The sequence below is a fragment of the Miscanthus floridulus genome, chromosome 19, assembly GCF_019320115.1.
Source record: "Miscanthus floridulus cultivar M001 chromosome 19, ASM1932011v1, whole genome shotgun sequence".
Taxonomy (NCBI): domain Eukaryota; kingdom Viridiplantae; phylum Streptophyta; class Magnoliopsida; order Poales; family Poaceae; genus Miscanthus; species Miscanthus floridulus.
The window spans coordinates 65,769,108-65,797,053 of record NC_089598.1 but is presented as its reverse complement, the minus strand read 5'-3'; the positions used below and the strand labels follow the sequence as shown (position 1 = coordinate 65,797,053).

At 46.6% G+C, this 27,946-nt stretch overlaps 1 protein-coding gene across 1 annotated transcript; it reads left to right on the top strand.

The window, feature by feature from the left end:
- The first annotated feature begins 16,853 nt into the window (after nt 1–16,853).
- LOC136526129 (uncharacterized) lies at nt 16,854–17,237 on the top strand. Its single transcript, XM_066518895.1, has one exon. It carries the CDS (start codon nt 16,854–16,856, stop codon nt 17,235–17,237), a length of 384 nt encoding a protein of 127 aa, XP_066374992.1.
- Nucleotides 17,238–27,946: the final 10,709 nt, after the last annotated feature.

Here is a 27,946-nt window from a genome sequence, read left to right as displayed (position 1 = left end):
TCCATTAAGATTTTTGTAGTAGTGACTACGCCAAAACATACAATCACTATCAGAGTATCACTACTGGGTGTGTTGGATCTGGCGGTGACTGTTGAGTGAGGTGAGGATGCAGAAAATTGGTGAAAAGCTAAGCACCTGACAGTGATGGCTCCTATCAATGTCAGATGAGACCACCACCCTACTCTTCAAGCTAAGAGATGATAGAGATAACTAAGATATAAATTATGCACACTACTAGAAATATCCACTTCTATGACAAAAATCTTAATGACGAATCCGAAACCATCATAAAAATCGCTTTTTATGACGAAAATTTCGGTTTCATCATAGATCATCGGTGATGAACCTCGAACCCCCTTATCTATGATGAAAATGGGTATCATCACAAAAAAACACCACAGGAACAACATAGGGTTTCATCACAGATCACTCGCGCAACTGTTCTTGCTTGTCTGTGACGATCTTATTCAGAACTATGACGAATAGGGCTTCGTCATTAAACTAATTATTGTTCTGTGATGAACAATATTCGATCTATAACGATGGTGCTTCGTCATAGATCTCCACACGGTACCTTCTCCATCCGATGTGTACCTATGGGACCTATAGTTACTCATCCATAATGCTTGCAATTTGTCATAAAAAGTCTCCGCTCGATCCTTTCTCCATGTGACGTGTACCTATTGGACCCTTCTCCATCTAACTTGTGGGACTCGATGGCTTACGTGTCATGTGTACCTGTGGGGCTTTTCTCCATCTCCATCTGACCTATGGGACCCGACAGCTTGCGTGTCACTTGTGCTTGTGGAACCTTCTCCATCTGACTTGTGGGACCCGACGACACCTTTCTCCATCTCCATCCGGCCTGTGGGACCCGATGGCACCTTTCTCCATCTCCATCTGACCTGTGGGACCCAATGGTTTGCATGTCACATGTACCTATGGAGCATCTGACCTTTGGGACCCGACGGCTTACGTGTCATGTGTACCTGTGGGACCTTTCTCCATCTCCATCCGACCTATGGGACCCGATGACTTGTGTGTCCCTTGTTGCTGCCGGGGTTTAATAAATTCAAATTAAAAAAAATGAGACCTGGAAGTCATACTGTGACCCAGAGCAAGGAATAGACCATCTTCACCATTGCGCTAGACGCCTGTTGTGTTGACATGTCTTTGGAGTAGTATATGTTCTCTGTGTGGATAGGTTGACTTATATATTAGATATATCCCCTGTAAGTGGAAACAAATTTGTGCCCATTGGACTTGCGACGGCGGCAGCAATGGCAGCAACGAAGGATCACCAGTGTGCTATGGTGGCTCAAGCATCCTTTTGGAGGGTAGGGGCGGGGGTCTTACTGGTGGAGCGCGGCGGCATTGGTGTTCTTGTCTATCGTGTGCCACGTCAGAGGCGACAGATCTGATCTGCAGGTATTCTTTCTCGTCTTTTCTTGTTTGCTTCACTGTTTTGGTCCTTTCTTGAACATGAGGTATACAAGAAACATTGTAGCATTTCAGATCTAGTTAGGCCAATGATGATGAAAAGAACTAGGAGGTGTCAGTAGTTGGTTTTCTGCCAACGCGTGTCACTTGCAGATCTGTCTAGGCAAACAAATGGGCCCTTCACTTCTATCTTAAACTATTTTTTTATGTTGAGTGCTTGCTTGATTCTACATTTCTGTTTCGTATGCTCCAGTGCCACTAGTGAGTCCTTGTGGTATTTTGAACTTGTAATATATCTAAGGCAACATTTCTGCCAATGATGTCTACATGGCTATTGGATGTATTAGGATGCAACTCATATGTTTGCTTTCTATGTCTTCTTCTTGTTAACAACCAAGTTATCCATTTGGTTCCAAACAAGATGATGGCATCAAAGCAAATGAATGCTTTGTGTCCATCATTCACATGACTGAGGCCACTAATTAATGTCTAAGCTGCACATGTTGCTACTGATGCCAGTGATGATCACTACCACTTGTTCACTGACATTCTACTTGTTAAAACTGAGACAGCTTGTTCGGGTTGTGCTGATTTGAGATGAGTCATTCCTGCTATGTTGTGTTCGATGACCATGAGCCAGGAGTTTACTACAACTGGCCCAACTACCATAAACAAGTTCATAGGTTTCACGGTGCTTGTTATAAAAAGTACAACTCCTATGAAGAAGGAATTGCTACCTTCAAGTCAAGAACCAACTCAAATCTAGCCTTAGCTCATGATGATGACTTCTTTTTTAAAACCCAATAGCTGCTCCACCCTCTTTATCCTTCAAAACTGTTGTAATTATAGTCCTCTTAATCTTTGTCTGTCTCCTATGGAAGAAGCTCTAAGCTCGTGTACTAATTGTAAGTGTGATGGTTAGACTTGATTTAGCTGGAATTGTAATGGTTATAGCTCCATTAACTGCTACTCTAGTTTGAGTTATATATTATCTATGTGGTGTTACTATAAATTTAGATGAGGTTACCATGAAAATTGTTAATGGTTGTTAAAGTTGCACTTTGGTATGAGTTGTGGACTTCACTGATGGATCTTTATTGGATTATTTTCCTCCTCAGTGATCTCATTATTGAGAAAGCTCTCATCCTACTGCATGCATGTTGACGGTAGTTAACAAACATTATAAGCCATCAATATAATAAGCATAAGGGTATAAATATAATCACCAACGAAGGTCTAGGGGTTTAAACTAACAAATTCCACAAGTTTTGGTGAATCTGTATTTCTATAGGGTTTATCCAAAAAATTGTCAAGACGGACCTACATGTCAGATTTAAATCGTGCTTATCCACAATGAAACAGACACCAGAAAGTTTTAGAAGACTCAAGAGGACTTCACACCAAAGCAGAGGGCGAGACGCCGCTAGGTGGGGCTAGCTGGCCCCACCTACATACTGGCCAGCCCCTAGAAAGCCCACCTGTCAGCCCCTCGTTGTTATGTCGGTTTCTCCACTGCCTCCTAGGTTGCATCTACGCCATCCTTTAAGTCAGTTTGATCCAAGGGCTCACGTTGGATGCTCTAGCCTATATATACCAACCCCTGCCACCCCTAGGCATAACCCAGTCATCAAGTCATTTGAGAAGATAGAAACCCTAATCATCCTTAGAGCTCCACCATATTCTAGGGCATAGCTAGTTAGGCTAGGTCTAGAGGGAGGCAAGTAGGCTTCGCTTGGATTCCCGATCTTGTCAAGAGCGTGGTTTGGTATAATCTTTGTACCCCCTCTCTTTTGTACCTCCATTATTTTTATGTGCCTAGTTACGATTGTTATGACAATATTAGTATTCATCTTATTCATGTTCTTCATTATAATGTCAACATCTACTTTGATTATATATTTAGTATAACTAGTTTATCATTATGTTATGCATAAGTTCATATAGCGCTCACTCTAAAGTACATGGGGTGGGTGGTCGACATTGTGTAAGCGTGGTGCTTATACGTTGTTTACCTATAGATACACCCTATATTCTAGGTCATGTGGTAGATCGAGGATGTGACACTACCGTTGAGTCCTTTGTAGTCCACTCCCCGAATATAGGTGCAAGTAGGGTCTAGTTACAAAGGAAGAACAAGCTTTGTTCTAATCTTCCTTAGTAATATCCCTTATGTGTAGATATAAATATAACCTTAGCCATGACTACTAGGTGTAATTGTACTAATCAATGTATGCTTTGACTTGTAATTTAAGAATGACTTAGGAATTATTTCCCTAATATTCTACTTGACCATGCTAATGCCATAGAAAGGAGTACTCTGAGTGATTTATCATTATTGATGATCAATACTTATCATATATATATCTTATCCTATGACTTGCCTCTGTTATGAGTAGAATATTGGTTATGGTTTACTTCTCCATTAATAGTATAAGTTATCAATGCATGTCCATGCTAGACTTTCCCTATGGTAAAAATATAAATAACAATACCTGGAATACTCCCCGGGCGAAGTGCTACAAATGGTATAATTATCTGTGCGCTTGTAGATTCTTTCATATATATATTCATATCTATTCTTCCTAGCCGGCCTAGAAAGATGAATCCAAGTGCCCGTGAAGCAATGATGCTCTCGTAAAAGTTTTGAGCATAGGCTCATGAGCTGACATAGATGGCAAAAAATAGTAGACCCTAGATCAAGATTCTCTACACGTGACTGTGGACCTATTGGGGGTACAAACATGATAATTTTGGAATAAAAATTACTTTATCCCAAAATTGAGGGTCATGTGTGTACACCAGAATTTGGAAAGAAGAATCGTAGGGTCTCGAAGGCCCCCAAGATCATGTCATCAAGGAATCAATTGCGAGCAGATCGTATCACCTGATTCGAATGCAAGCACTAGAATCAGCTTTCTTCAAATAGCACCAGCAGATAATGGCAAAGGATATGATTGGCGCCGGGACAAGGCTTGTTGGACTCTACAAAAAGGGAAAGATTAGAGTCCAAGTTATCTTAAATTAGGAATGTTTTCTCTTAGGCCAAGAAATTGTAATGAGTCATGCTTGAGTAGGATTAATGCTTAAGTTCCTGGGTATAAAATATTGGACTCCAGCTATTGTTAAAGGACACACAATCAATCAAATACAAGTTACTTACTTTTTTGGCTCCGGCCACCCCTTAGGAGTAGGAGTAGAGTAGATCTCAACGAGTTCTTTAGCAAGTATGGCTGCATCGATCCGGTCGACCTCCACTGCTTGTCTGTAAGTACCATCATGGCTTATACTTCTGTTCGTACGGCTGCATCGATCCGGTCGACCTCCACTGTGACTCTGGTATAAGCTAGTTATCAACTCTTGTCTAGTTCAAGATGGCTGCATCGATCTGGTTGACATCCACTGCTCGAACTAGATTAAGGTCAAGTTATCAGCTCTATCTAAGGGTGGCGTTCCTTTGGGTAGATTTCATTAAGTTACTGATATTGCTTATTGCTTTCATTATTTTATTTAATTATAGCAATATCACTTCGCCCGATTGAGATTGATCTAGATCGGCCTTATATCCTTCTTAACCCATTGTTTGTTAATCTAAATTGATCTAATGTGCACTTTACACGATGAGTTATGTTTTATCGGCCATTTATTGTCAATCTTGATCGTGCATAGTGTGCAGTTAAGGGCATGTCTGAGTCTTGAGTAGATCTATTGGCTAGTGAAACCATTCCATGGCCTGTTATCACAGCCTGTGTGATTCTGCCTCACACCCCACTGTTAGCACCGTGGGAGTGGGGATCGTTATTTGGTAGATCTATTTCTGATAGGGCATGACCTTAACTGTGCGCTATGCCTGAATCGGTTGTTTTAGCCGATATTGAGTGCTTTTATGAATAGTTCATGTCATGAGACCGTTGAAGTAAAGATAGGTTAAAATATGTTGTTAGCCCCACTGATATTGGTAATAGGTTAGGGTTGTCGAATCTATTGTTGTTTCTACGACCTGCATGATTCTGCCTCATGCCCCACTGATATTGGTAATAGGTTAGGGTTGTCGAATCTATTGTTGTTTTCTATGGCCTGCATGATTCTGCCTCATGCCCCACTGGTCATAGCGATCGATGAGGTCTAATACGTTCATTAGATTTATCTTATTAAATGGTTAAATGATGATGAACTATTTTATTTATACAAAAGAGATTCGGTTACTTGCAATTATTGGCTTAGCCTAAACTAATCATTGTTAACATCCTCTTGCCATTGACTAATATTTGTCTAAATAACGAGATCTATCCTAAGCGATAACCGATTTACCTTCCATGAGCTTTAATTGATTTATCTTTATGAGTATGCTGGAATCGACTATTTAGTTGATTTCCTTCCATATTGGCTCTCAGAGCCACATATTCGGGACTGTCTGGCAACCACCGGCATGTTCCGCCTTAATTATTGATTAGCTTTCTCTCCTTGTCAATTACAATGTCAAATTGACTGACATGTCTCGGGAGGAGTGCGCAGGATCGACCATCCCTGCGCTGAAGCTAGGCGGATCTCCAGCTCTATCGAGCGGACCCTTCTAGCTTGCTCGTGTGCCCTCAGCATGGGATGAGATTTCGTGCCGACATCATGACTTGGACCGATTGGCCTCTAAGTAATGGTTATAGTGTAAGTTATCATTTTCAAGTTGCATGTTTGACCTAAGTTGAACTATACTCTAGAGACTTGGCACGGCAGTGCACCCTTAAGCAAAGTTGTAGTACTTGACTAGAGTAACAACTTTTATTTTTGGTTTCAAGACCTAATTTGGTGCATCGCATGATCAGAAAGAGTCCACAAGTAGTCATAGAAGAACTATTTTCGACTTGGAAATTTTTCTAAGTCTTGAGGTGGTTTACCGTTTCAATGAACCTGTGTTTGATGTGTTGTAGTTTATAAACTAGGACCGATCTGGACTGAACTCATTTAATCAAAGTTATAGATCTCGTGTAGCTCTATAATTCTTGTTAAAGAAGTTTTTGCAATTAACAAATGGATTAGGAGATATAGGTGGATGATTTCACGCCGTCAATCAAGCCGGGGGGGTGACTAAATTGATTGAGCCGATTCAGTTCAGCGCCAGTCGTGGCTGATCGTGCACAGTGCACCCCATCGCATGGCTCCCATACACCACAGTTGGCCCCCACAACGCTGTGCCGAAGTAGATGAACCATGCGACGTGTTGCTGCTGCTTCCATTTCATTTCTCGCCATCTGCTCTCTTCTCCATGCCGCACCGAGGTGACCGCGCCCCACCATTGCCGTCACCATGCTTCACCCGCTCGCGTGTCGCCGTTGCTACACCACTGCCTAATCTAGCTAGCCTATAGCTCTGCCATCATCACCTCTTCCACTCTGACCCACTAGCCCAGCTTTGCCGAGCCTTGGTAAGGGCACAATGTTGCATCGCCGTCGCCTTGAGCTCATCGGAGCGCCACCCGCGCGCTCGGCTCACCGTGGCCACGCCTTTCCATCACATCTCCTGCCCCCCCCTTTTCTATAGTCTATAGTCTCTTTGTGATACTTATGCTTAGGCAGGAGCTTGACTTGATGCTACTACGTGGTCGTGCGGGAACACACCACTGCTCCCGCCATGTTTGCCATGGCCGCCATGACAATCGAGCTCGCCGTTGCTGAGCTAGCCCATCACCTCCCTTTTCTCTCGCAAGCATTAGGTTGATTAAGCCTAGACCTAGCAGATGGTAAGACAGAGACCTACCTTTCGCTGCCATCTAGCCAGAATGGCGAGAGCACCACCGTGCTCTGTGCGTCGCCGCTGCGGCATGCACGCGGTCGGAGCTCATCACCGCCTCAACAGAACCCTAACCACCCTAGATAGCTTCGCTAGGATTCCACAAAGCCGTAGCACACCTCACCGGAGCCCATCATGACCAGAGAACACCGGCATACCATGATGCTACCTCCACCGTTCGCCATTGCCGCCGGTGAGTTGTCTCCGGTGAACCCTAGGTCGCGTAGTCATTAACTATCGATGCGACTCGATGTGGGGAACATGTAGGTGTCACCGTCGTCACTGGTGATCTTACCGCTGATGAGATATCACTGGCTAAAGCACCTCCTCTGCTCTAGAGTCACTGACGGGTGGGTCCTACTGACCAGAAGGCCCCATCTATCAGTTACTATGTGTCTTGATTTTCTTATTTGTTTTCACAGATTGGAATGCATGTTTCAAAAATTCATATCTAGAGCTAAGAATGTCCAAATGGGGTGAACCAAATTTTGTTGGATTCATAATGAAGTGTAGTATTTGATAAAAATATGAAACCTACTATTTGGGATGGTTTTCTATGAGAATTAAATGAAGCTAGATAAGTCTTTTTAAATTGTTTGCAATCTTGTAAAATGCATAACTTGATCTAGGAAAATTATAAAATTGTGATTCCAATTTTACTGATCTTATGTTGACTTGCTCTAGTTAGGAGAAAAGTTGAACTTGCAGTAAACTTGATTGGAGTAGGGTCTTTCTATTTATCTTTTAATAACTGGTGTTTTCTGAGGAAATTCATAAGGATAAAAATAAGTAACATATTGCCATGCAAATTTTTGTATAGTGTTATGGTACTAGGATGAAGCTGAGAAAAATATAAAATCTATTGCTCGACACTTTTCTCTTGGGGTAACTATTTTCATTAAAATAAACCTTGCTAGCTTGTCATTTTTGTAGAGGATGTTATACATGTTCAAATCATATGAAATTTTTAGAGTAGCCTATTGGGAGCACTTGGAAGCTACTGTAATCTTCTGAGAAATTACTGTGCACATTTGACATATGTTTGTTATTTCACCTAATTATCTAATTAAATTAATTAAGGCCTTTAAATAAATAAATTGGGCTTGACCATTATGTTTTCTAGAGTATATTTGAGGTCTACAAACTATTGGTGCATTTGGTGATGTCCAATGTTGAATGCTTGTATGCAGTGAAAATATTGTTGCTCTATAATTCCATCATAGAAGTTGTTCTGGACAGATTCTGTCACTTGGTGAATTGCATTGGCAAGATGAGATTTGTTGTAAGAATAGTTAATAACAAAATTGTAGAGAACTTCTTTATCTACCTTGTGCCAAAATTTTAGGGCAATAGGGCAAATGGTTTAGGAGTTATGGCTGTTAAAAGTTGGTCTCCTAAAATGCTTACTCTTTGGAATTTCTGGACAGACCTGGGAAGTTTATCTATTTTGACTAAGATAGAGGTTGAATCAGATTTTGGTGATTAAATAAAAGTTGTAGGAAATTTTATAAGCTTTCCAGAAAGTCCTATATCAAAGCATTTGGTTGAGTAAAACTCTAGTTTTGTTCTAAACTTGTAGCTATTGTGTTGTGGTGCAGAAATGGACTTAGTTTGGATTCTTAAAATTTGTAGAGAAGAGATATGCACCTACTCAGTAAATATGAATGCAACTTAGTTATCATCTAAATAACTTACTTTATGCACGTTCCCGTGTCATATCATTCACAATTCTTCTTATGCATCCATGATACTTACTTTATGCATGTGCATGCAATAGATGAAGTGGAAGAAATCACGTTGGTGGAACACGAAGCCGATCCACAAGAGAACCAGGAAGTTCAGCACCAAGAAGCTCCCGGTGAAGGTGAGCCTAAAGTTGATCATCTCCTAGAGTGCCCTGACCACCAGCCGGCCACGTTTGTGAAAGGCAAGCCCTAGAGCATTCTAAGTCTCCCATGTTTTACAAAATTTTACTTGAGTTCTTTATGTTTGATGCATTACATTATAAGAGTTGATTGGAACCACTTGCTGCATATACTTTCCTTGTATAGAAATATCTATCTTGAATCCTATGTAGGTCAAGGATCAACCTTATGCTTAGCCATGCTTAGATCAGTAGAAGTCAGGTGATTTCTTGTCACCTGCAAGTTATAGGTGGTGACTTAATCACAGTTGGCTATATTGTGCTATCGTGGAACATAACCTATTGATGTTGAACAATTGGAGACCGGGTGTAATCTTATATGTTAGGTGTAGTGACTTATAGTGATTCCGCCTGAGTCGTTTAAGGACCGGCCGTTGGAGGCCCTCTTGTCTTGTTGAACGCATGCCTCTCACATAGTTGGCCAGATAAGTCGTTCCGACCGTGAAGCTGTGTAGCTCAACTTAGGCCTAGGAGACGAGCAGTTAAAGTGCGCACCTTGGAGGTAGTAAGGATGTGCGGAGAGCCAATGGCATGAGTCCAAGGGTGGGTTCGAGTTTCGAGCCTCCTGGTAGATTGGTAGTATCTTTGAGGGTGCGGCGTTGGTCTTACCTGTGATTTGGACCTGAGTTGTACCAAAGGTGACCCGATGCAACCCTGATGGGGGGGAGTATGGGTGTGTGTTAGGAATAATTCCCCTACTAGGTAGGAATTGATTCGAATCGCCGTCTCTCCCGGATAGTGAGAACCTGACATGAGCTCCTTCATCGTAGTAATTGATGAAAGTGTTGGTTATGTGGATTATGAAAATGCTCAACTAGATATGGTTACTATTGTGATGATTTAATGGTACACAACATGTTTGACATAGGATAGATGCTAATCTAGAATGGGATAGGAATAAGAAACTTGTTATTTCAATGTTAAAAAGATACTAGATAAATATTGGCTTGTAGGCAAAGGATGTCAACTAGCTCCACCTATAAGCCTTGCATGATCCTTGGTGTCTCTTATTTTTGATTTATGATGGGTAAGTCTAGCTGAGTACCTTCTTGTACCTAGGGTTTATTTCCCTATTGTTGTAGATAACATGATGTACCACGGCTACTGTAAGCACTACTTTGCTCCTGTAGTGGATGAGGAATAGGACCATGGGCATGGTCATTCTATATATATCATCTCACCCTTGTACTTTTGTTGGAGATGATGGTAAAAACTAGCTATGTATCTAAACTACTATTAATGTTGTTCAGAACTATGTTGCTTCTGCTACTATTAAACTATTGTTGTAACAACTATGATGGAACTCCGATGTATGACAAACTAATTGTGAACTTGTGTAACATGTGGCTTGGATGTTGAATCATGTATGATCTTGGCTTGTATGTTGGTTGATTCGAGATTCTTCGTGATACTCGATGGACTACCAGATTTATATGGGCTCAAGTGTGATGGTTTGACTGCCTCGGTGGTTGCTATTGTACTTGTGTCCTTATAAATTGGATGGTTCTGTTACAGCTAGTATCAGAGCAGGATTCAACACTAAACTTGTTACATGTGTAATTAAAACAAAGGTTTTTGTTTTATAAACTTAATTTCTACAACTATAGTAATAAGTTTAGAGTGTTGAAGATTGAACTTAAAACTATAGTGTGCCAGTGGTCATCTCCTTTGTGCCCAGTTAAGGACTATTAGGTGGCTATTTAAGTACTAACATGGGGGTTTTTACTTTTGTCGTCCATACGGCGTGCTATTGTATGGATGCCATTCACTTGAGTGGTAATGTATGGATCAAATGCCTCTACGCCAGGTAAGAAGGTAAGTTGATGAGTGGCATGACCGCAAGAAGTGAGTGTGCGGTCAGGGAGAGCTAGCTGTGGTACGGTTGTATATGATTGCTTGCATGTGTGTATGGTGCGTATTTAATTGTGGGTAGTGTAATTGATCATCGGGTAGCTTTGATACAGAAGTATATATATATGGGACATATATATGGAAGTATTTAGTTTACTACTTTCACATATATCTTGCTATCCTTGATATTCAACTTAGAGCCTAGATTTACCTTTCTGTACATATAGCTGTTGGGTTGGGCTGAAATGAATCTTCTACAAGTACACTAACAACGAAACATGTAGTTCATTTAGTTACAATATTATCGAGAGAACATATGTATGCCACCGTGTATGTCGTTAGGATTTATTTCTCTAAGTTTCTGAGGACATACGGAATGAGCATACATCATAATACATCATTCATTCATGTTATTGCATTGTTTCCCCCCTTCCAAGATCTTATTGTTAAGTAACTCTTTTCTATAATCGCGTGGTCTCACTAAATTCTAACATTTGCCACAGATGGCAGCCATAGGAGCCCCTGTTGCAAGCCACACCTTTTTGGCACTATTTGGGACTCCCACTTTACTGTGGAGGGTATTGCACTCTGTCGGGTATGCTGAACCGCTTCATTACTTTTGGAGCGAAGTGGTAACTGAGGGACAATGGTGGTACGATGTGCAGGTCACTGTTGCCGCCCGTGCGGACAACCCTCAGTGGCAAGGATGGAGTATCGAGTCAGATGGACAGACCCCTTAGGAGGGTGCCCAAGTGGCCGCTTTTGAAGTTCTCAGCGAAATCTATCTAAAATTCGGGGATGAGCTTGGCGATGGGCCCGTTGGATCGTTCCCTCGGGTGGATGCATCACAGATCGCTTGGACCTAGCCAGGCGGTAATGCTTTGGTAAGAGATCAGGATGAAAGAGCAGGAAGTAGGAATGCTACCATGAGTGCCATGTATGCAGTTATGAAGAAGTTTTACTCTCGCCAGGATAGTTACATCTGTTGCATGCAAGAGCTCCAAAGAGCATAGGCTGCACAGCGTAGGATGTTAGGACATGTGCGTAGGCATCGAAGGGTAGTTAGAGCAGCTCAAAATGAGATAGGTAATTATATGACAGCATTAGAAGCTCGTCGGGGGCAGTTTGTCCCTGATGTTGCAGAAAGAGATATAGCTAGGGCTGAGTTACAGGACGTCCATGCTAAGAGGGATGAGGTCATTCGCCTTGCTGAGATTAGGGAGGCAGCTAGGATCTAAACTATGTTCTAGGCTGCTAGGCAGGCAATAGAGTTTGATCATAGAGAGCAGGAACTCATATGCCAGATTGAGGAGCTTCAGCTGGATGTTCATCGTCTCAACAACATGGCGAGCCCAATTCTTCCTCCAGCTCCAGCAGTGGAAGGAGATCCCAATGTGTTGATTGCTGAGGATGATGGCATGGAGGTGGACACTGAGGAGGAGCCCAAAGATGAAGAGGTTGAGCCTTTTGAGGATGACCATGGTGATGGTGTGTCTAACATCGACAGCGACCACCCTGAGGAGTAGCTTAGCTGTAATATCTAGCTAGATGCGTTAGCTCTTTATCTTTGATCCTTATGTAATGAACTCGTAATGTAGGTTTCGATTTCATGATGTACCCCTTTGATGTTATTGGAACCATGCATGTAATACGTGTGGTGATTGCACTTCTTATTAAATTCCTAGTTGTTATTGGCAAGAAAAATCTGGCATGTACGGGACACGTTGTGAGTACGACAAGTGGTTCTTTTGGTGATGTTATCTTGTGGAAATGAATTATTGTGCTTCTGTGTTATTGTATGAATTTAAAATTCTCTCTAGTAATTATAGTATGGCATGATTATATAATTCTTCTATAATCTCTGGACATCACTCAATAATCACTTGTTGTTGCAACTTTATAGATGACTCACACTCATGGAGGGGCTGGTACCAGTCATTATGGTGATGATGATCTCCTACCACCACCACACCCCCACGCCAGTGAAATGATGGCACAACTCCTGGACACCCAACGGTTAATGCGGGAAGTACTGCGCGGGCTTGCGTAGAACACCGGTCGTGGACGGGGACAGGACCAACACCAGGGACCCAAACCAAAATCAGTCAAGTGATTTCAAGGACCTTTTGAACACTAAACCTCCTATCTTTAAGGAAGCAGAGGAGCCATTGCAAGCCGATGAATGGCTCAATACCATTGAGCAGAAGTTTTGTCTCTTAAGAGTTACAGAGCATATGAAGGCTGAGTATGCCTCACATTAGTTGCATCATCTAATAGGCATTTGGTGGACTCATTACCTGTCTACCATCCCTGCTAATGCTCAGGTGTCGAATGTCTATACTCGGGTATCCGAGCCAAAGGATTAATGAGCGTCACATCGCCTCATCTGATGGTTAAGGACACAACTGCGATCTCATCCAACCCCCAGGGGTCGGGCCATGCCTTGTCTAACTCCAAGGATGAGGTTTCCACCTCGTCTAACCCCCAAGGGCTGGGCCACGCCTCGTCCAACTTTGAGGATGAGGTTTTCACCTTGTCCAACCCCAAGGCGCTGGCTCCAACTCTGTGGACGAGGTTTCCACCTCGTTTGACCCCAAGGCGTGGGCTCCGACTTGTTTGGTCCCATGGGGAGGGCTCTGCCTTGCCCATTCCCTAGGGGTTGGATTTGCTACCAGACAAAAATAGTGGCCCCAGGGTGGGCCCGAACTGCTTCAACCACTACGGCATGGAGGTGCACGCCCCGGAGCATGTCTCGGGCGTGTCCTGATGCGACTGGTGGTCGCATCAGGCCATGCTAGGAGACTCACATCGCCCACCATGTCAATAGGCTAGCACTATGTAGCCAACTCCCTGCCTAACCACCATCCAACATTAGTCAACCGGTGTTAGTTGACTAGCACTATACCGCTAGCCCCCCGTATGGCCTCTGTTAGGGGACCCTTTGACCGTTCCATCTGCTTGGATGGGACAAAAGACAAGAACAACGCATGATGCCCACATGTATGCTGAGCGGCCAATAGGACCCTGGTGCAACACTGCTGCCACCATGATCTACAGGTTCAGTGGGACCCACACGAAGAGGAGGACGGCACACCCCCCAGGAGCCTTATTCATTTTTCTTTTTTCCTCCTCCCTTCTCTTGGTCTCTGGTATCCTATTCTCTCCCCTTGGTCTATAAAAGGGAAGGTAGTGCACCATTCAGAGGAGAGATCGATTGACTGATAGATCAAGTAGTAGAAGCATCGAGCAATCGAACAACAAAGACTTGGGAGCTCCTCCCTCTCTCACCAGTTTGTAACCCCCTACTACAAACTTAGTGCTGGTAACACGAGCAGCCCAAAACTAGACATAGGGACATTTGGCACAAACCAGTATAATCCTTGTCCTCTTAGCACACCATCCGGGTTAGACGCGCAATTTACAAATTTACTAGTAGGCTATTCGAAACACCGACAGTTGGCATGCCAGGTAGGGGCTCTTTGCGTGTCACGTTGACACCACTAGGCCATGGATGGCTAACCACGATGTGAGCTAGGTCCTGGGCACACACATGTGTTTTGGGAGCCCAGACTTCATTGTCTCCATGAAGGGAGAACTAGCGCGAGCTAATAGCCCCGCCACACCACCTTAGGCCATCAGTCTCGATGCGGTCATCGAGACCCTCAAGGAGCTACGGCTGCACACCCTAGGAACCCACTCTCCTAGGAGTGACCTATGTCCGTCTACTGCGAACAGCGAGTTCATAGGCGTGACAGATTAAGTTTTGGAGTCCTTCTATGACCTGATCGCGGAAGGCTCTGAGACCGTCTCTAGTTCTGACTTCGGTGGGGGGAGCCACCACTCCTCTCATGAGTGCTTCAAGGCAGAAACCAGTGATGTGCATGACGAAGGTGTCCATGATGGGGAAGCCACTCCCTCGACTGGCCAGGACAATGAGGCCAAGGGGGACACAAGGGCCCCATGAGTGGAGCAGTTGCGGGTGTGGCAGAAGGAGCTCGAGGACATGCGGCTCCAGCTAGAGTAGGAGCAAGCAGAGCTCGAGTGCGAGATCGCTCACCACGCGGACGGTGGACACACACGTGCCATGGCCTGTGATGTACATAGGAGGATCATCGAGGATGATGATGGCCTCCCACACTTCACCCACGCCAGTCAGAAGCGGCTATGATCCGAGACATGCTAGAGCCCGTGATGCCCGATGAGCGCTGAGCTCATTGGGAAATACGCACGTTGCTCCAGCGAGCAGCGGGGTAGCAGGCAGAGAGCTTGATGTCTCAAAGACATGAGCTTGATGCCAGCTAGCGCATGTCCTTAGGACATCATGACTAGGACATATCTATCCACCAAGCGCCATCACCATAGGGTGGCGGAAGGTCTGCCATGGCCCCGATCCAAGGGCATCTTGGCCGTGACCATGACGCTCGGCTCACCATGAATGCTAGAAGGCATGCATAGGGAGACAAAGAGGAGGCAGCCAACCATGGCTACTAGCCTCGCTGTGGTGGGCGCTACAACTACAAGGAGGACCAGAGTCATAGCCCTGAACCAATGGGGCCCATGCTTTTGGTTGGCATATCCTCAAGGTGGTGCTCCCTCCCTGATACCGCCCATCGACTAAAATCCTAAATTACTCTAGGGAAACAAACCCTGGCTTGTGGCTCAAAGACTACAGGCTTGCTTGTCAGGCTGGTGGTGTGGTCAGTGATGACTTCGTCATCCATAATCTCCCCCTATTCCTAGCCAACTAGGCACAAACATGGCTAGAGCACCTTCCGCCCAACTACATTTAGAGTTGGGTGGACCTAAAACAAATCTTCATGGGGAACTTCCAGGGCACTTATGTGTGCCCTAGGAACCCCTAGGACTTGAAGAACTACCGATAGAAGTTGGGAGAGACTCTCCATGAGTACATTCGACACTTCTTGGCAGTGCAATGAGCTCCCCGATGTCGCCAATGCTGATGTCATCAGAGCCTTCTTATTAGGGACCACCTGTGAGTCCTTGGTCCATAAGTTGGGACATAAGGGCCCATGGACTACCAAGGAACTCCTCGACATCGCAACTAGCCATGCTTTTGGTGAGGAGGCGGTTGGAGCAATTTTTGATTGCTCTAGAGGCATGGCAAAGCGGGACGAGGATGCTGACGAAGGCCCCTCCAACTATTTGAATAAGAAGAAGAACTGGAAAGGGCGCGAGGGCTCACTCATGGCCACCATTGTGTGAAAAGCCAGTCGAGCACCGGCCGAGGGCACCCCCGATCAATTCGATAAGCTGCTTGAGGGGCCATGCCCAAACCATGCCTTCCCCATCAAACACATCTACAAGGACTGCTCCCTCATGAAGCATTTTTTTCACCCATGGCTCCAAGAAATGGGAGCAGAAGAAGAAGCCCGAGGCAGAAGTCGACGATGCCAGAGAGAAGGACGGTGACCTTCCATCACTGGATGGCTGCCTCATGAACTTCGGTGGGCCAGAGGCATACGTCTCCAAGCGCTGATAGAAGCTCACACACCGAGAGGTCTATGAATCCAAGCCCACCGCGGTCGCTTTCCTCAAATGGTTAGGGTCTCCCATAACCTTCGACCGATCTAACCACCCAGATAGCGTCACACACCCAGGTAGGTACCCGCTCGTGGTCGACCCTATCATCGGCATGAAGCGGCTTACTAAGGTACTGATGGATGGAGGCAGTGGCCTCAACATCATGTACGCTGAGACGCTCGACGCTATGGGCATCGACCGAGCGCGCATCCGACCGCCTGGAGCGCCTTTCCACGGCATCGTGTCTAGAAAGTAGGCCATGCCACTTGGGTAGATCGATCTGCCTGTTACCTTTAGGGGTCCATCCAACTATAGGATGGAGACCCTCACCTTCGAAGTGGTGGGGTTCCATGGAACCTACCATACCATCCTAGGACGACCATGCTATGTGAAGTTCATGGCCGTCCCCAACTACACCTACCTCAAGCTCAAGATGCCGAGCCCACATGGGGTCATCACTGTCGGCACTTCTTTCCAAAGGGCCTATGAGTGTGAGGTCAAAAGCTACGAGCTCACTTCGGCAACCCTCACTTCCGAGGAGCTCGTAGCCATCGGGAAGGACAACGCTGAAGGAGTGCCAGACACGAAGCAGGTGGTCGGATCCTTTGAGCCTATGGAGAACATCAAGGAGGTCCTCATTGACCCTGACAACTCCACCGATAAGACGGTGCACATCAGCACCGCCCTCTTCCCCGAGTAAGAAGGAACGCTCATTGACTTCCTCCACGCCAATTGAGACATCTTTGTGTGGAAACCCTCGGACATGTTGGGAATTCCGAGGGAAGTCACCGAGCATGCCTTGAAGATCAGGTTGGGTTCTAGGCTGGTCAAACAATGCCTACGCCGCTTCAATGAGAAGAAGCAGAGGCTCATCGGTGAGGAAATCACAAAGCTCTTGGCGGCCAATTTTATCAAGGAAGTATACCACCTAGAGTGGTTGTCCAATCTGTTCTAGTAAAAAAGAAAAGTGGGAAATGGAGAATGTGTGTTGACTACATGAGCCTCAATAAGGCATGCTTAAAGGATTCGTTTCCTTTGCCATGCATAGATCAGGTAGTTGACTTGACCTCAGGGTGCAAAACCCTATGCTTCCTTGATGCATACTTCGGGTACCATTAGATCATGATGAAAGAGTTTGACCATCTCACGACCTCTTTCTTCATACCATTCAGATCATTTTGCTACATTATGATGCCAATCGGACTCAAGAATGTCGGGGCTACATGCCAGCGCTTCATGACGAAATGCTTTGGAGACCTCATTGGGCAGACCATTGAGGCTTACATGGACGACATCATAGTTAAGTCCAAGTAGACCAACCAACTTGTGGCTGACCTGGAGCAGACCTTCAGGAAGCTCTGGGAGAATAGCATCAAGCTTAACCCTGAGAAATGCATCTTTGGGGTCCCAAGGGGCATGCTACTCTAATTCATCATCTCTGAGCATGTCATCGAAGCCAACCCGATAAAAATCTCAGCCATCATGAAGATGGGCCTAATTTCGAACCTAAAGAGAGTTTAGAAGGTTACTGGGTGCCTCACAGTGCTTAGTCACTTCATTTTGCACCTCAACGAATGGGAGCTCCCCCTTTACCGGTTCCTAAAGAAACCAACCGATTTGTGTGGATGCCTGAGGCTCAAGAGGCGCTTGACAAGCTCAAAGTGCTCCTAACAAAGGCTGTGATTCTAGTCCCACCGGCTAAGGGAGAACCGCTCCTACTCTACGTCATAGCTATGACTTAGGTGGTCAGTGCTACCTTGGTTGTAGAACAGGGAGAAGAGGGACACACCCTCAAGGTATAGCACCCCATGTACTTCGTTAGCAAAGTCTTGTCTGACTCCAAGACCCACTACCCCTAGATCTAGAAGCTCCTATACGCCATCCTGATCACCAAGAGGAAGCTGCACCACTACTTCAACTCACACTAGGTGACCATTGTGTCATCTTTCCCCCTCGGTGAGGTTATCTAGAACCAAGAGGCCATAGGGAGAATCATGAAATGGGCGCTCGAGCTGATGGATCAGGGCATCACGTATGCCCCATGAAGGGCCATCAAGTCTCAGGTACTAGTTGACTTTGTGGCTGAATGGATCGAGATCTAGATGCCATCGGTGGCCATGGATTAGGAGTACTGGACGATGTACTTCAATGGATCACTAATGAAGAAGGGCGTCGGGGTCAGGTTAGTTTTCATTTCCCCCTCGGGGTGCGCATGAGGTACGCAATTCGCATCCACTTCCTAGTTTCAAATAATGTGGCTGAGTATGAGGCACTCGTCAATGGCTTGTGCATCACCATTGAGTTGGGCATCGGACGCCTTGACATCTGAGGTGACTCACAACTGGTCATCGACCAGGTCATGAAGGAGTCAAGCTGCCACAATGCCAAGATGGCTGCGTATTGTCATGAGGTCCGACAGTTGGAGGACAAGATCGATGGCCTCGAGCTCAACCATATCCTAAGGTGGCTCAATGAAGCAGCTAACACATTAGCAAAGATGGCATCGAGCTAAGAGCCAGTCCCCACTGGCATCTTCGCTAGTGACCTACATAAGCCCTCGGTCTGATATGAGGAACCAGAACAGACCAGCAACGAGCCGCCAGTTCTGGGCTTGGGGGCTAACCAACCCTCAGTTCCATCTGACCCCGAGGTCATGGAACTTGTCAAATACCTAGTGGCGGAGCCTGACCCTCTGAACAACTAGAGAACACCTTATCTCAATTGCCTCCTCCATGAGGTGCTCCCTGCCGACAAGATGGAGGCCCGACGGCTCGCGCGTCGCGCCAAGTCCTTCGTCATCATCAAAGGGGAGCTATACAAGCGCATCCATGGAGGGGTCTATGGACATCACGCCGCACCTAGAACCTTGTTCAGAAATGCATTCCGGTAAGGTTTCTACTGGCCAACCATGGTGGCCGACGCCAAGCAAGTCGTACGCACCTACAAAGTATGCTAGTACTACGCTCAGCAAACTCACCTGTCAGCCCAAGTGCTCTAGATGATCCCTATCACATGGCCATTCATGGTCAGGGGGCTCGACCTGGTAGGGCCCCTCAAGAGGGCACCCGAGGGCTTTACGCACTTACTTATCACCGTGGACAAGTTCACAAAGTGGATAGAGGCTCAGCTGATCACCATGATCAAATCTGAGTAGGCCATGTTGTTCTTCACGGTCATCATCCACTGATTTGGGGTCCTAAACTCCATCATAACTGACAATGGCACATAGTTCATGGGGAAGAAATTCCTCCAGTTCTATGATGACCACCACATCCACGTTGATTGGGCTGCCATAGCGCACCCCGCACAAATAGGCAGGTCGAGCTTGTGAATGACAAGGTCCTCCAAGGCCTAAAGCCTAGGTTCTTCAACCGGTTGAAGAAAGTCAGTGGACGGTGGGTCGCGGAGCTCCCCTCGGTACTCTAGAACCTAAGGACGTCCAGCAGCCGGGCAACCGGTTACACGCCGTTTTTCATGGTCTATGGCTCTAAAGCCATCCTCCCAACTGAACTCGACTATGGAGTGCTAAGGGTCAAGGCCTACAACGAGCATTGAAACAAAGCATCTTTGGAAGACGCCATGGACCTGCTTGACGAAGCACACAACATCGCCCTACTTTATTTAGCCAAATACCAGCAGGCGTTGGCGATTTAGTCGTTCGCCGCATCTAGAGCAACAAAAATCGCCACAAGCTTTTGGCGCCATGGGAAGGACCGTACATCCTCGTAGAAGTACTCTGACCTGGCACCTACAAGCTCAAGACTGATGATGGCAAAGCCATCGCCAATGCCTAGAACATCGAGCAGCTATGTCACTTTTATCCTTAATCTTCCTGTTCCAAAGCATCCAATATGCTTATCAAGCTAAGTAATGTTTCTGCAAAAACCAAAAAATGTTACCTCCTATCGGGTTCGCTTCTGATCTAATCGGTCTTTAGTAACACCCAACCCCGGCAACTACCTGGGGTCGGGTTTTACTCAGAGGCTGATAGGAGTACATACACTCAGGAACATTTTCCCATCTAACCCTTCTTTTTATGACTAGACCTTGAAATAAGAGTTGCTGAAAACTAACGATGAGTAAAACTGGTCGGAATGCAAAATGCCTATGCCCCGACTGCTACAACATCGCTTGCTCGCCAGCGTGATCATTACTTAGTCGCTCACAACTTAAGTTTATAATGCCTTAACATAAAACAAGGATCGAATCACAACAAACTTTATATATATATATATATATATATATATATATATATATATATATATATATATATATATCATTTTCCCATCCGACCCTTCCTTTTTATGACAAGACCTAGAAATAAGAGTTGCCGAAAACTAACGATCTACGGCATCGCTTGCTCACCAGCATGATCATTACTTAGTCGCTCGTAACTTAAGTTTCTAATGCCTTAACATAAAACAAGGGGCGGATCACAACAAACTTTATATATATATAGAAAGACCAAACAACATTTCCGGCCATAATAAAAGTCTTTACAAAAGGACCGACGCCGAACTTAGCTATCTAACTAACCACCCTTAGGCAGGATTTCTTCTCCGACCTTCTCCACTAGGTCCTGCATTGGGGGAGCCGCCTCCTTTTAAATTTTGTCCAGCTCAGCGTCAGTGCAGCCAGGCGCGAAGCCCTCACTGATCATCGGTAGGTCGATGATAATGTAGTGGGAGCGGGCGATGGTGAGCGCGTGATGGACGCCGATGTATAGGGCCTTCCTCATGAGTGTGCGCACTCGATCTGGGTAACCCAGACTACGAGCGAGCTCATCTCCACGACCAGGGCGACCGCGAGGTCATTGAAGACCAACCCAATGGCAGTGCGCAAGGTGTCGTGGTCATTGCTCTCCAACTAGAGTTGACCCTACACCTCAGAGAGTTGCCGCTGTAGGACTATGCAAGCCAAACATCAAAGAGCGTCAGAAAACCGACTGCTAACGTCAAGCAAAAAGGTAACCAGAATCTCACCTTTCACTTTCTCCTCGAGGACCGTCTTCTCCCTCTGGAGCACGCCAACATCCCCAGCCATGGTGGCGGCCAGGCCCTCGGCTTCTTGCTTCAACTTCTGCTCGTCTTCAAGCGCACGTTGAGTGTTGGCGCTCTCTTGACGGGCAAAATCGAGGGCCAAGCAGAGTCATCCAAGCTCCATGGCATCTTCCCTAGCCTTGGTGACCATAGCCTTGAGCTTGTCCTTGGCCTCATCGATGTGTTGACGGGCTTCCTGTTCCTTGGTCTAGAGGCTCTCCACCTCCTCCTACAGCCATGGCACTTCAGTAGCAAACCGTAGACCTCCCTCTCGCGACAGAGGAATAGGGACCTCTCCCGGCTACGCATTACAAGGGACTACAAAAAAAATCAGGTTAGAATTATATAGATAGGGCTCAAAAGTAGAGAACATGAAGACATGACAAACCTGGTCGGCTAGAGTGATGTCATCCTTCAACACCCCCAATGCATCGGCCAGAGAGCAGACTATGGACTCAAGTCCGGAGCGCATGGTCGTCTAGTCCTTCACATCCACTGGGTCATCGAGGGTGAACACCAAGTCACTCAGGTCTAGTAGCTTGGCCCAATGGAGCCAGTCTCTTCCCCACACGAGTGGATCGTCGCCCAACCAGACAAGGGACCGAGAGGGCCTAGCCCCAACCAAGGGGTCAGCCATCGCAACCGTCTGCGTCGGCCTGACGGGAGCCGATAGTACCTCCTCTGTCACCAGAGCTCCCTTGGGAATGGACCCTCCGATGGCAGAGGAGGTTGGTAGCTCAAGTTCTAAAGTCTGTGCCATTGCCGCATCTCTAAGGGATGCCTCGGTCATGCCTCCTCTCGTCTGCAACACCTCGGACGTGTCGATCGAAGTGGGCACCGATTCCACAAGCGCCTCCTTCAGCACAATCGGCGGCTCCACCTCCCCTGCTTCCCTAGGTGGTGCTATGTATCCCTCGGCAGCATCACAACATGCCCCCATCACCATGCTAGTCGGCTCCTAGGGGATTGGATGACGTGCCAGAATCTTCTGTGGCGCCAACTCCAGGTGGTTGTTGGGGCTGGTCCTACGGAAAGCACCAATGTCACACGATGACATCCGAGAACACAATGAAAGGGTGATGAAGTCATTAACTCACCTCGACGCCATTATTCGAGAACATTTTGGAGGCTGGTCGCTTGACTTCGACTCCTCCACATCGGTAATTGGCCGCTTCGATCCCCCGGTGGGGTCAGTCGGAGTGGGGTGGACTTGCTCCTTCGACCTCAGGGGCATGTCCTCCCCCATTGATCTTGGAGGCACATCCTCTTCGGTTTGCTAAGGGGCGTGCTATGGAATCGGGGTCAAGTTGGCCTGCCCCACGTCGGCCGTCGCTCTCCTCCGAGCCTTACCGGTGCTTTCCATGTTGTAGCTTCGCTCGCTCCTTCTTCACCTTCTTCCACTCCTTCTTCACCTTCGCCACCTCAGCCACAGCATGGTTCACTGCCCTCCTAGCTGCGTCCTCTGGCAGTGGCGGGTTGGACTCATGGGCAAAGAGGACGGGCTACAAATCCTGGTGCTTAGAATATGAGAATAGAGGAGGGTCGACCAAGGAAAGAAATTCAAAGAAGGCTTACCAGTTCGATGAAACCTGCATCTAGCCACATCGCGGGATGACCCGAGACCAGGTACACCGGGGCGAGATCCACTAACGGATCCACCGGGCACTCCATCGCCTCCTTGATGCATTGTGCCATTTCATTGACACTGAGGGCCTCACCGGTAACCATCACCGTCCCTTCGAGCATGGAATCCAGTGTCATCTTGTACATCAAAAGAGCGCATACCATCAGTGGTGCCAACCTCCTAATGTGGTACGCTCCGATGATGCCAGTCCTACAAGGACTGTGGCCCTTCAGAGTCACGATGGCTTTGAGAAGGTCGCTGAGCCTCTTCTAGTCCTTCATGATGGGCCCATACCTCCACATGTCTGGCACCTCCTCGGTCAGGCAGCTAGTGAAGATCGGTAGGGGGGTGTCATCATCGTTCCTTAGGTAGAACCAGAGCTTATGCCACCCTTGTTGGACTTTGACAATGGGATGGACATATACTCCGATGACCGGCTGCCTAGAAGATGGATGCTCGCACATCCCATTGGCATCGCTAGGTCTGGCTTCTTCCTCTCCTTCTTCTTCTATAGCTCGACTGCAAAGAAGTACTTCCATAGGTCAAAGTGGGGCTCGATCCCCAAATACCCCTCGCACAGCACGATGAAGGCCGAGATGTGCTGAATCCCATTGGGATTTAGATGTTGTAGCTCAATCCCACAGTAGTGCAGTAGCCCTCGGAGGAATTGGTGGGGAGGAGTTGTGAACCCACGCTCATGGAAGGGGACATAGGAGATGATGTAGCCATCGGGAAGTGATGGCTCATCCTCACCACTAGGTATGATCCACTCCATCATCGCAGTCCTTGTGCGGAGAAGGCCCTTCTTAACTAGACCCTCCATGCGCACGTGGAGAACGTCGGAGTGAGGCCACAACTCCATCGAGGAACGGGGATGGCGATGCAGAAGATCTGGCGGTGGCATAGGGCTGGAGAGCGATAACTTTACCGGTGGTGGAGTGGAAACAGGGGAACAAAGGCCGAAACTCGAGAGCGAAAGGCAGAAAAACTAGAGAGGCAAGGATGCGGCTGCGCGTACGGAGGCTAGGGAGAAATGGCTCCATTTAAAAGGTAAGGGCAGAACGGAAGAGGGGCGAACCATCCACCTAAATTAACGCACCCCATGCCTCGCCAGATCCACTTCCTTCAGGGGTCATGCCCTCACTGTTCCATGCTACATTAGTCACATCACTACCTCAAGAGACGAGCGCATGCCTATCCAAATCTTCCCCGTGAAGGATCCACCAGGCGATGGTTCGACTTCAAAGGCTACAAGCCACCGCAGGTAAGTGGGATACGGAGCTAAAAACACTCCCATGGCCCATTAACACCTAGGAGTTCAAAGGCTAGCCCACTAGTGGGTTCACGGCCACTCCTGGGCACCCTAGAGTGAGGGGAGGTTAAGGATGGGCCCGCTAGCGGCCAATACCCACGGCATGCAAAGCACCACAGGCGTCCTAACCATCGTTTCGAGTCTTGGATGATGCAAGGTCCATGGCTTTTCCCAGAAGAAAGGCATCGAGCCCTCGAACTGATTGGATCCGAGAACTACATGGACCGGCCGACAAGAATCTAGAGTTAGCCACCAGCTGATCTTGAACTGGGACCCATGAAGGGGATGCTAGGGCTCCACTGGAACAAGCCCGTTAACAACTCACCGAGTATCATGCTCTGTAAAGTGAGGAAAGCATGGCACGGTTTAGCCCCTCCATTCTAGCAAATGGACATGTGAGGGACGATGATCACAAGACGAACTAACCCCCCGACTAGACCCCTGCTATGCACGGGGGCTTAGGGACTCGGCATCACAAAGAGACCAAACACACAATCATAGACAAACGACGAGTGTCATACATAGCTCGCCATCCTATGCGCCCTGAAGCGACAGATCACAAAAAGCCTTTGCTAGAGTGTCTCACTCCTTAAAAGGCTCTAATGCTACTACTAGATATCTATACCTAGGTATCTGAGCCAAAGGATTAATGAGCATCACGTCACTTCATCCAATGGTTAAGGATGCAACTATGGCCTCATCTAACCCCTAGGGACTGAGCCACGCCTCATCCAACTCTGAGGATGAGGTTTCCACCTCGTTCGACCCCTAGGGGCTAGGCCATGCCTTGTCCAACTCTGAGGATGAGGTTTCTGCCTTGTCAAACCCCAAGGCGAGGGCTCCAACTTCGAGGATGAGGTTTCTGCCTTGTTTGACCCTAAGGCATGGTCTTTGACTCATTTGGACCCACGGGGAGGGCTCTGCCTCGTCCGACCCCCTAGGGTCAGATTCTATCTCCCCTAGCCCCCAGGGCAAGATTTCCGCCTTGCCCATTCCCTTGGGGTCAGATTTGCTACCGAACAAAAACAGTGGCCCCTAGGTGGGACCCGAACTACTTCAACCAATACTGCATGGAGGCGCATGCTCAGGAGCACATCTTGGACATGTCCTAATGTGACTGGCGATCGCATCAAGCCATGCTAGGAGACTCACATCGCCCACCACATCAACAGGCCAGCACTATGCTACCAACTCCCTGCCTGACCACCATCCAACGTCAGTCAACCAGCATCGGTTGACTGGCACTGTACCACCAGCCCTCCCGTATGGCCTCTGTCAGGGGACCCTTTGACCATTCTGTCTACTCAGATGGGACAGAAGACAAGAATGACGCATGACACCCGCACGTATGTTGCAGCGACCAATAGGACCCCAGTGCGACACCATTGCCACCACGATCTATAGGGTCAGCGGGAACCACGCGAAGAGGAGGACAACACAACCCCGAGAGCCTTATTCCTTTTTCTTTTTTCCTTCTTCCTTCTCTTGGTCTCTGGTATCCTGTTCTCTCCCCTTGGTCTATAAAAGGGAAGGCAGGGCACCGTTCAGAGGAGAGATCGATCGACCGATAGATCGAGCAGTAGAAGCGTCGAGCAATCAAACCAGAGAGACTTGGGAGCTCCTCCCTCTCTCGCCAGTTTGTAACCCCCTACTACAAACTCAGTGCTGGTAACACGAGTAGCCTGAAACTAGATGTAGGGACAATCGACATGAACCGGTATAATCGTTGTGTCCTCTTAGCACACCATCTAGGTCAGATGCGCAATTTACAAATTTACTAGTTGGCTGTTCGAAACACCGACATCAGGTTACATGGAATGAGTTCAAGGCTGCTTTCAGGGGCATCATATTCCCCCAGGTCTAATTAGCATGAAACATATATAGTTATGAGGCTTACTTAGGACACTAAAAGTCTCACTAAGTACTTGCATGCCTTCAATAATCTCTCTAGGTATGAGCCTGAGTTTGTGAATACCGATGCTAAGAAGATTGCAGGTTTCAAGAGAGGACTAGGTCCAAAGTTGATGAAGACTCTAGCAAATAACAAGAGTGATACCTACAATGAATTTGTGAGTCATGTGCTCACATAAGAGAATCATAATAATATTTATACTGCATCCAAGAGCCACAAGAGGGCCTTTGAAGCCGGTGCATCTTAGCAGAGAGCTCTAGTGGGGGCAAGAACCCAATACCGCCCACCTCCTCCAAAATACTAGCCACCTCAGAAGAAGGCCTAGCCAAGCCAAGCAAATAAAGTGTATGGTCAGGCATACTCTATTGCTCTACCACCTAAGGGTGGTGCAGGACAAGGTAACTTGAAGGCACTGCCTAACAATCAACCATGTTTCAATTGCAACAAGACTGGTCATTGGGCGAGGGAGTGGCCCTACCCCAAGAAGAATAATTAGAAGCCAGCAGCTGCAAATGCATGCCCGGGGTATATGCATTACACCACCATGGAAGAGATTCCATCTTGAGAGGTTGTCACAGCTGGTGTGTTTCTTGTGAACCATAACCCTGTAGTTGTTCTATTTGATTCTGGGCTTCACATTCATTCATGAGTCCAACATTTGCATCCAAGTATGATCATAAAATATTTGTAGTAGACAAAGGTGGTTATTGTATAAGTGTAGCCGGGAGTAACATTTCTAGCAATCAGATAGTTAAAGATGCACTTAACCAAATAAGTGAACGAGAGTATACTACAAATTTAGTGATATTACTAGGATTGGGTATAGATGCGATCTTGGGTATGAATTGGAGGAAGAACCATGGTGTCCTTATCGATACATCGACTAGAACCATTATGTTGAGAGACCCTAGGAATAACAATGCTTTTCTAGTATCCCTTCCTAGGGACTTTGATCTCCAAAATGTGGCCAATGCTATCTAGCCTGTGGCCCTTGCTGATATTCCTGTAGTATGTGAATTTCTGGATGTCTTTCTAGATGAATTGTCTAGGTTACCACCCGATAGGGATATAGAGTTCAAGATTGAGTTAATACCTAGTATAGCGCCCATCTCCCGAACACCTTATAGAATGTTGCCAAATGAGTTAGCAGAATTGAAGATCCAATTGCAAGGGCTCTTAGAAAAGGGTCTCATTCACCCTAGTTCATCACCATGGGGTTGTCTAGCCATATTTGTGAAAAAGAAGGACAAGTCAATGCTATTACTATCAAAAACAAATATCCTTTGCTTTGTATTGATATTTTATTTGATCAATTGGCAAAAGCAAAAGTGTTCTCTAAGATTGATTTGAGGTTAGGTTATCACCAAATCAAGATCAGGCCTGAGGACATACCTAAGATGGCTTTTTCTACTAGGTATGGCCTTTATGAATATTTAGTCATGTCCTTTGGGTTGACCAATTGTAACACCTCGGGTGTTTAAATATTAAAATCTGACATGTCATCATATGCATTGCAAAGCAT

What these genes read in the sequence shown, in the direction of transcription:
- LOC136526129 (XM_066518895.1), top strand. Translation starts at nt 16,854, where the DNA reads ATGGAGACCCTCACCTTCGAAGTGGTGGGGTTCCATGGAACCTACCAT.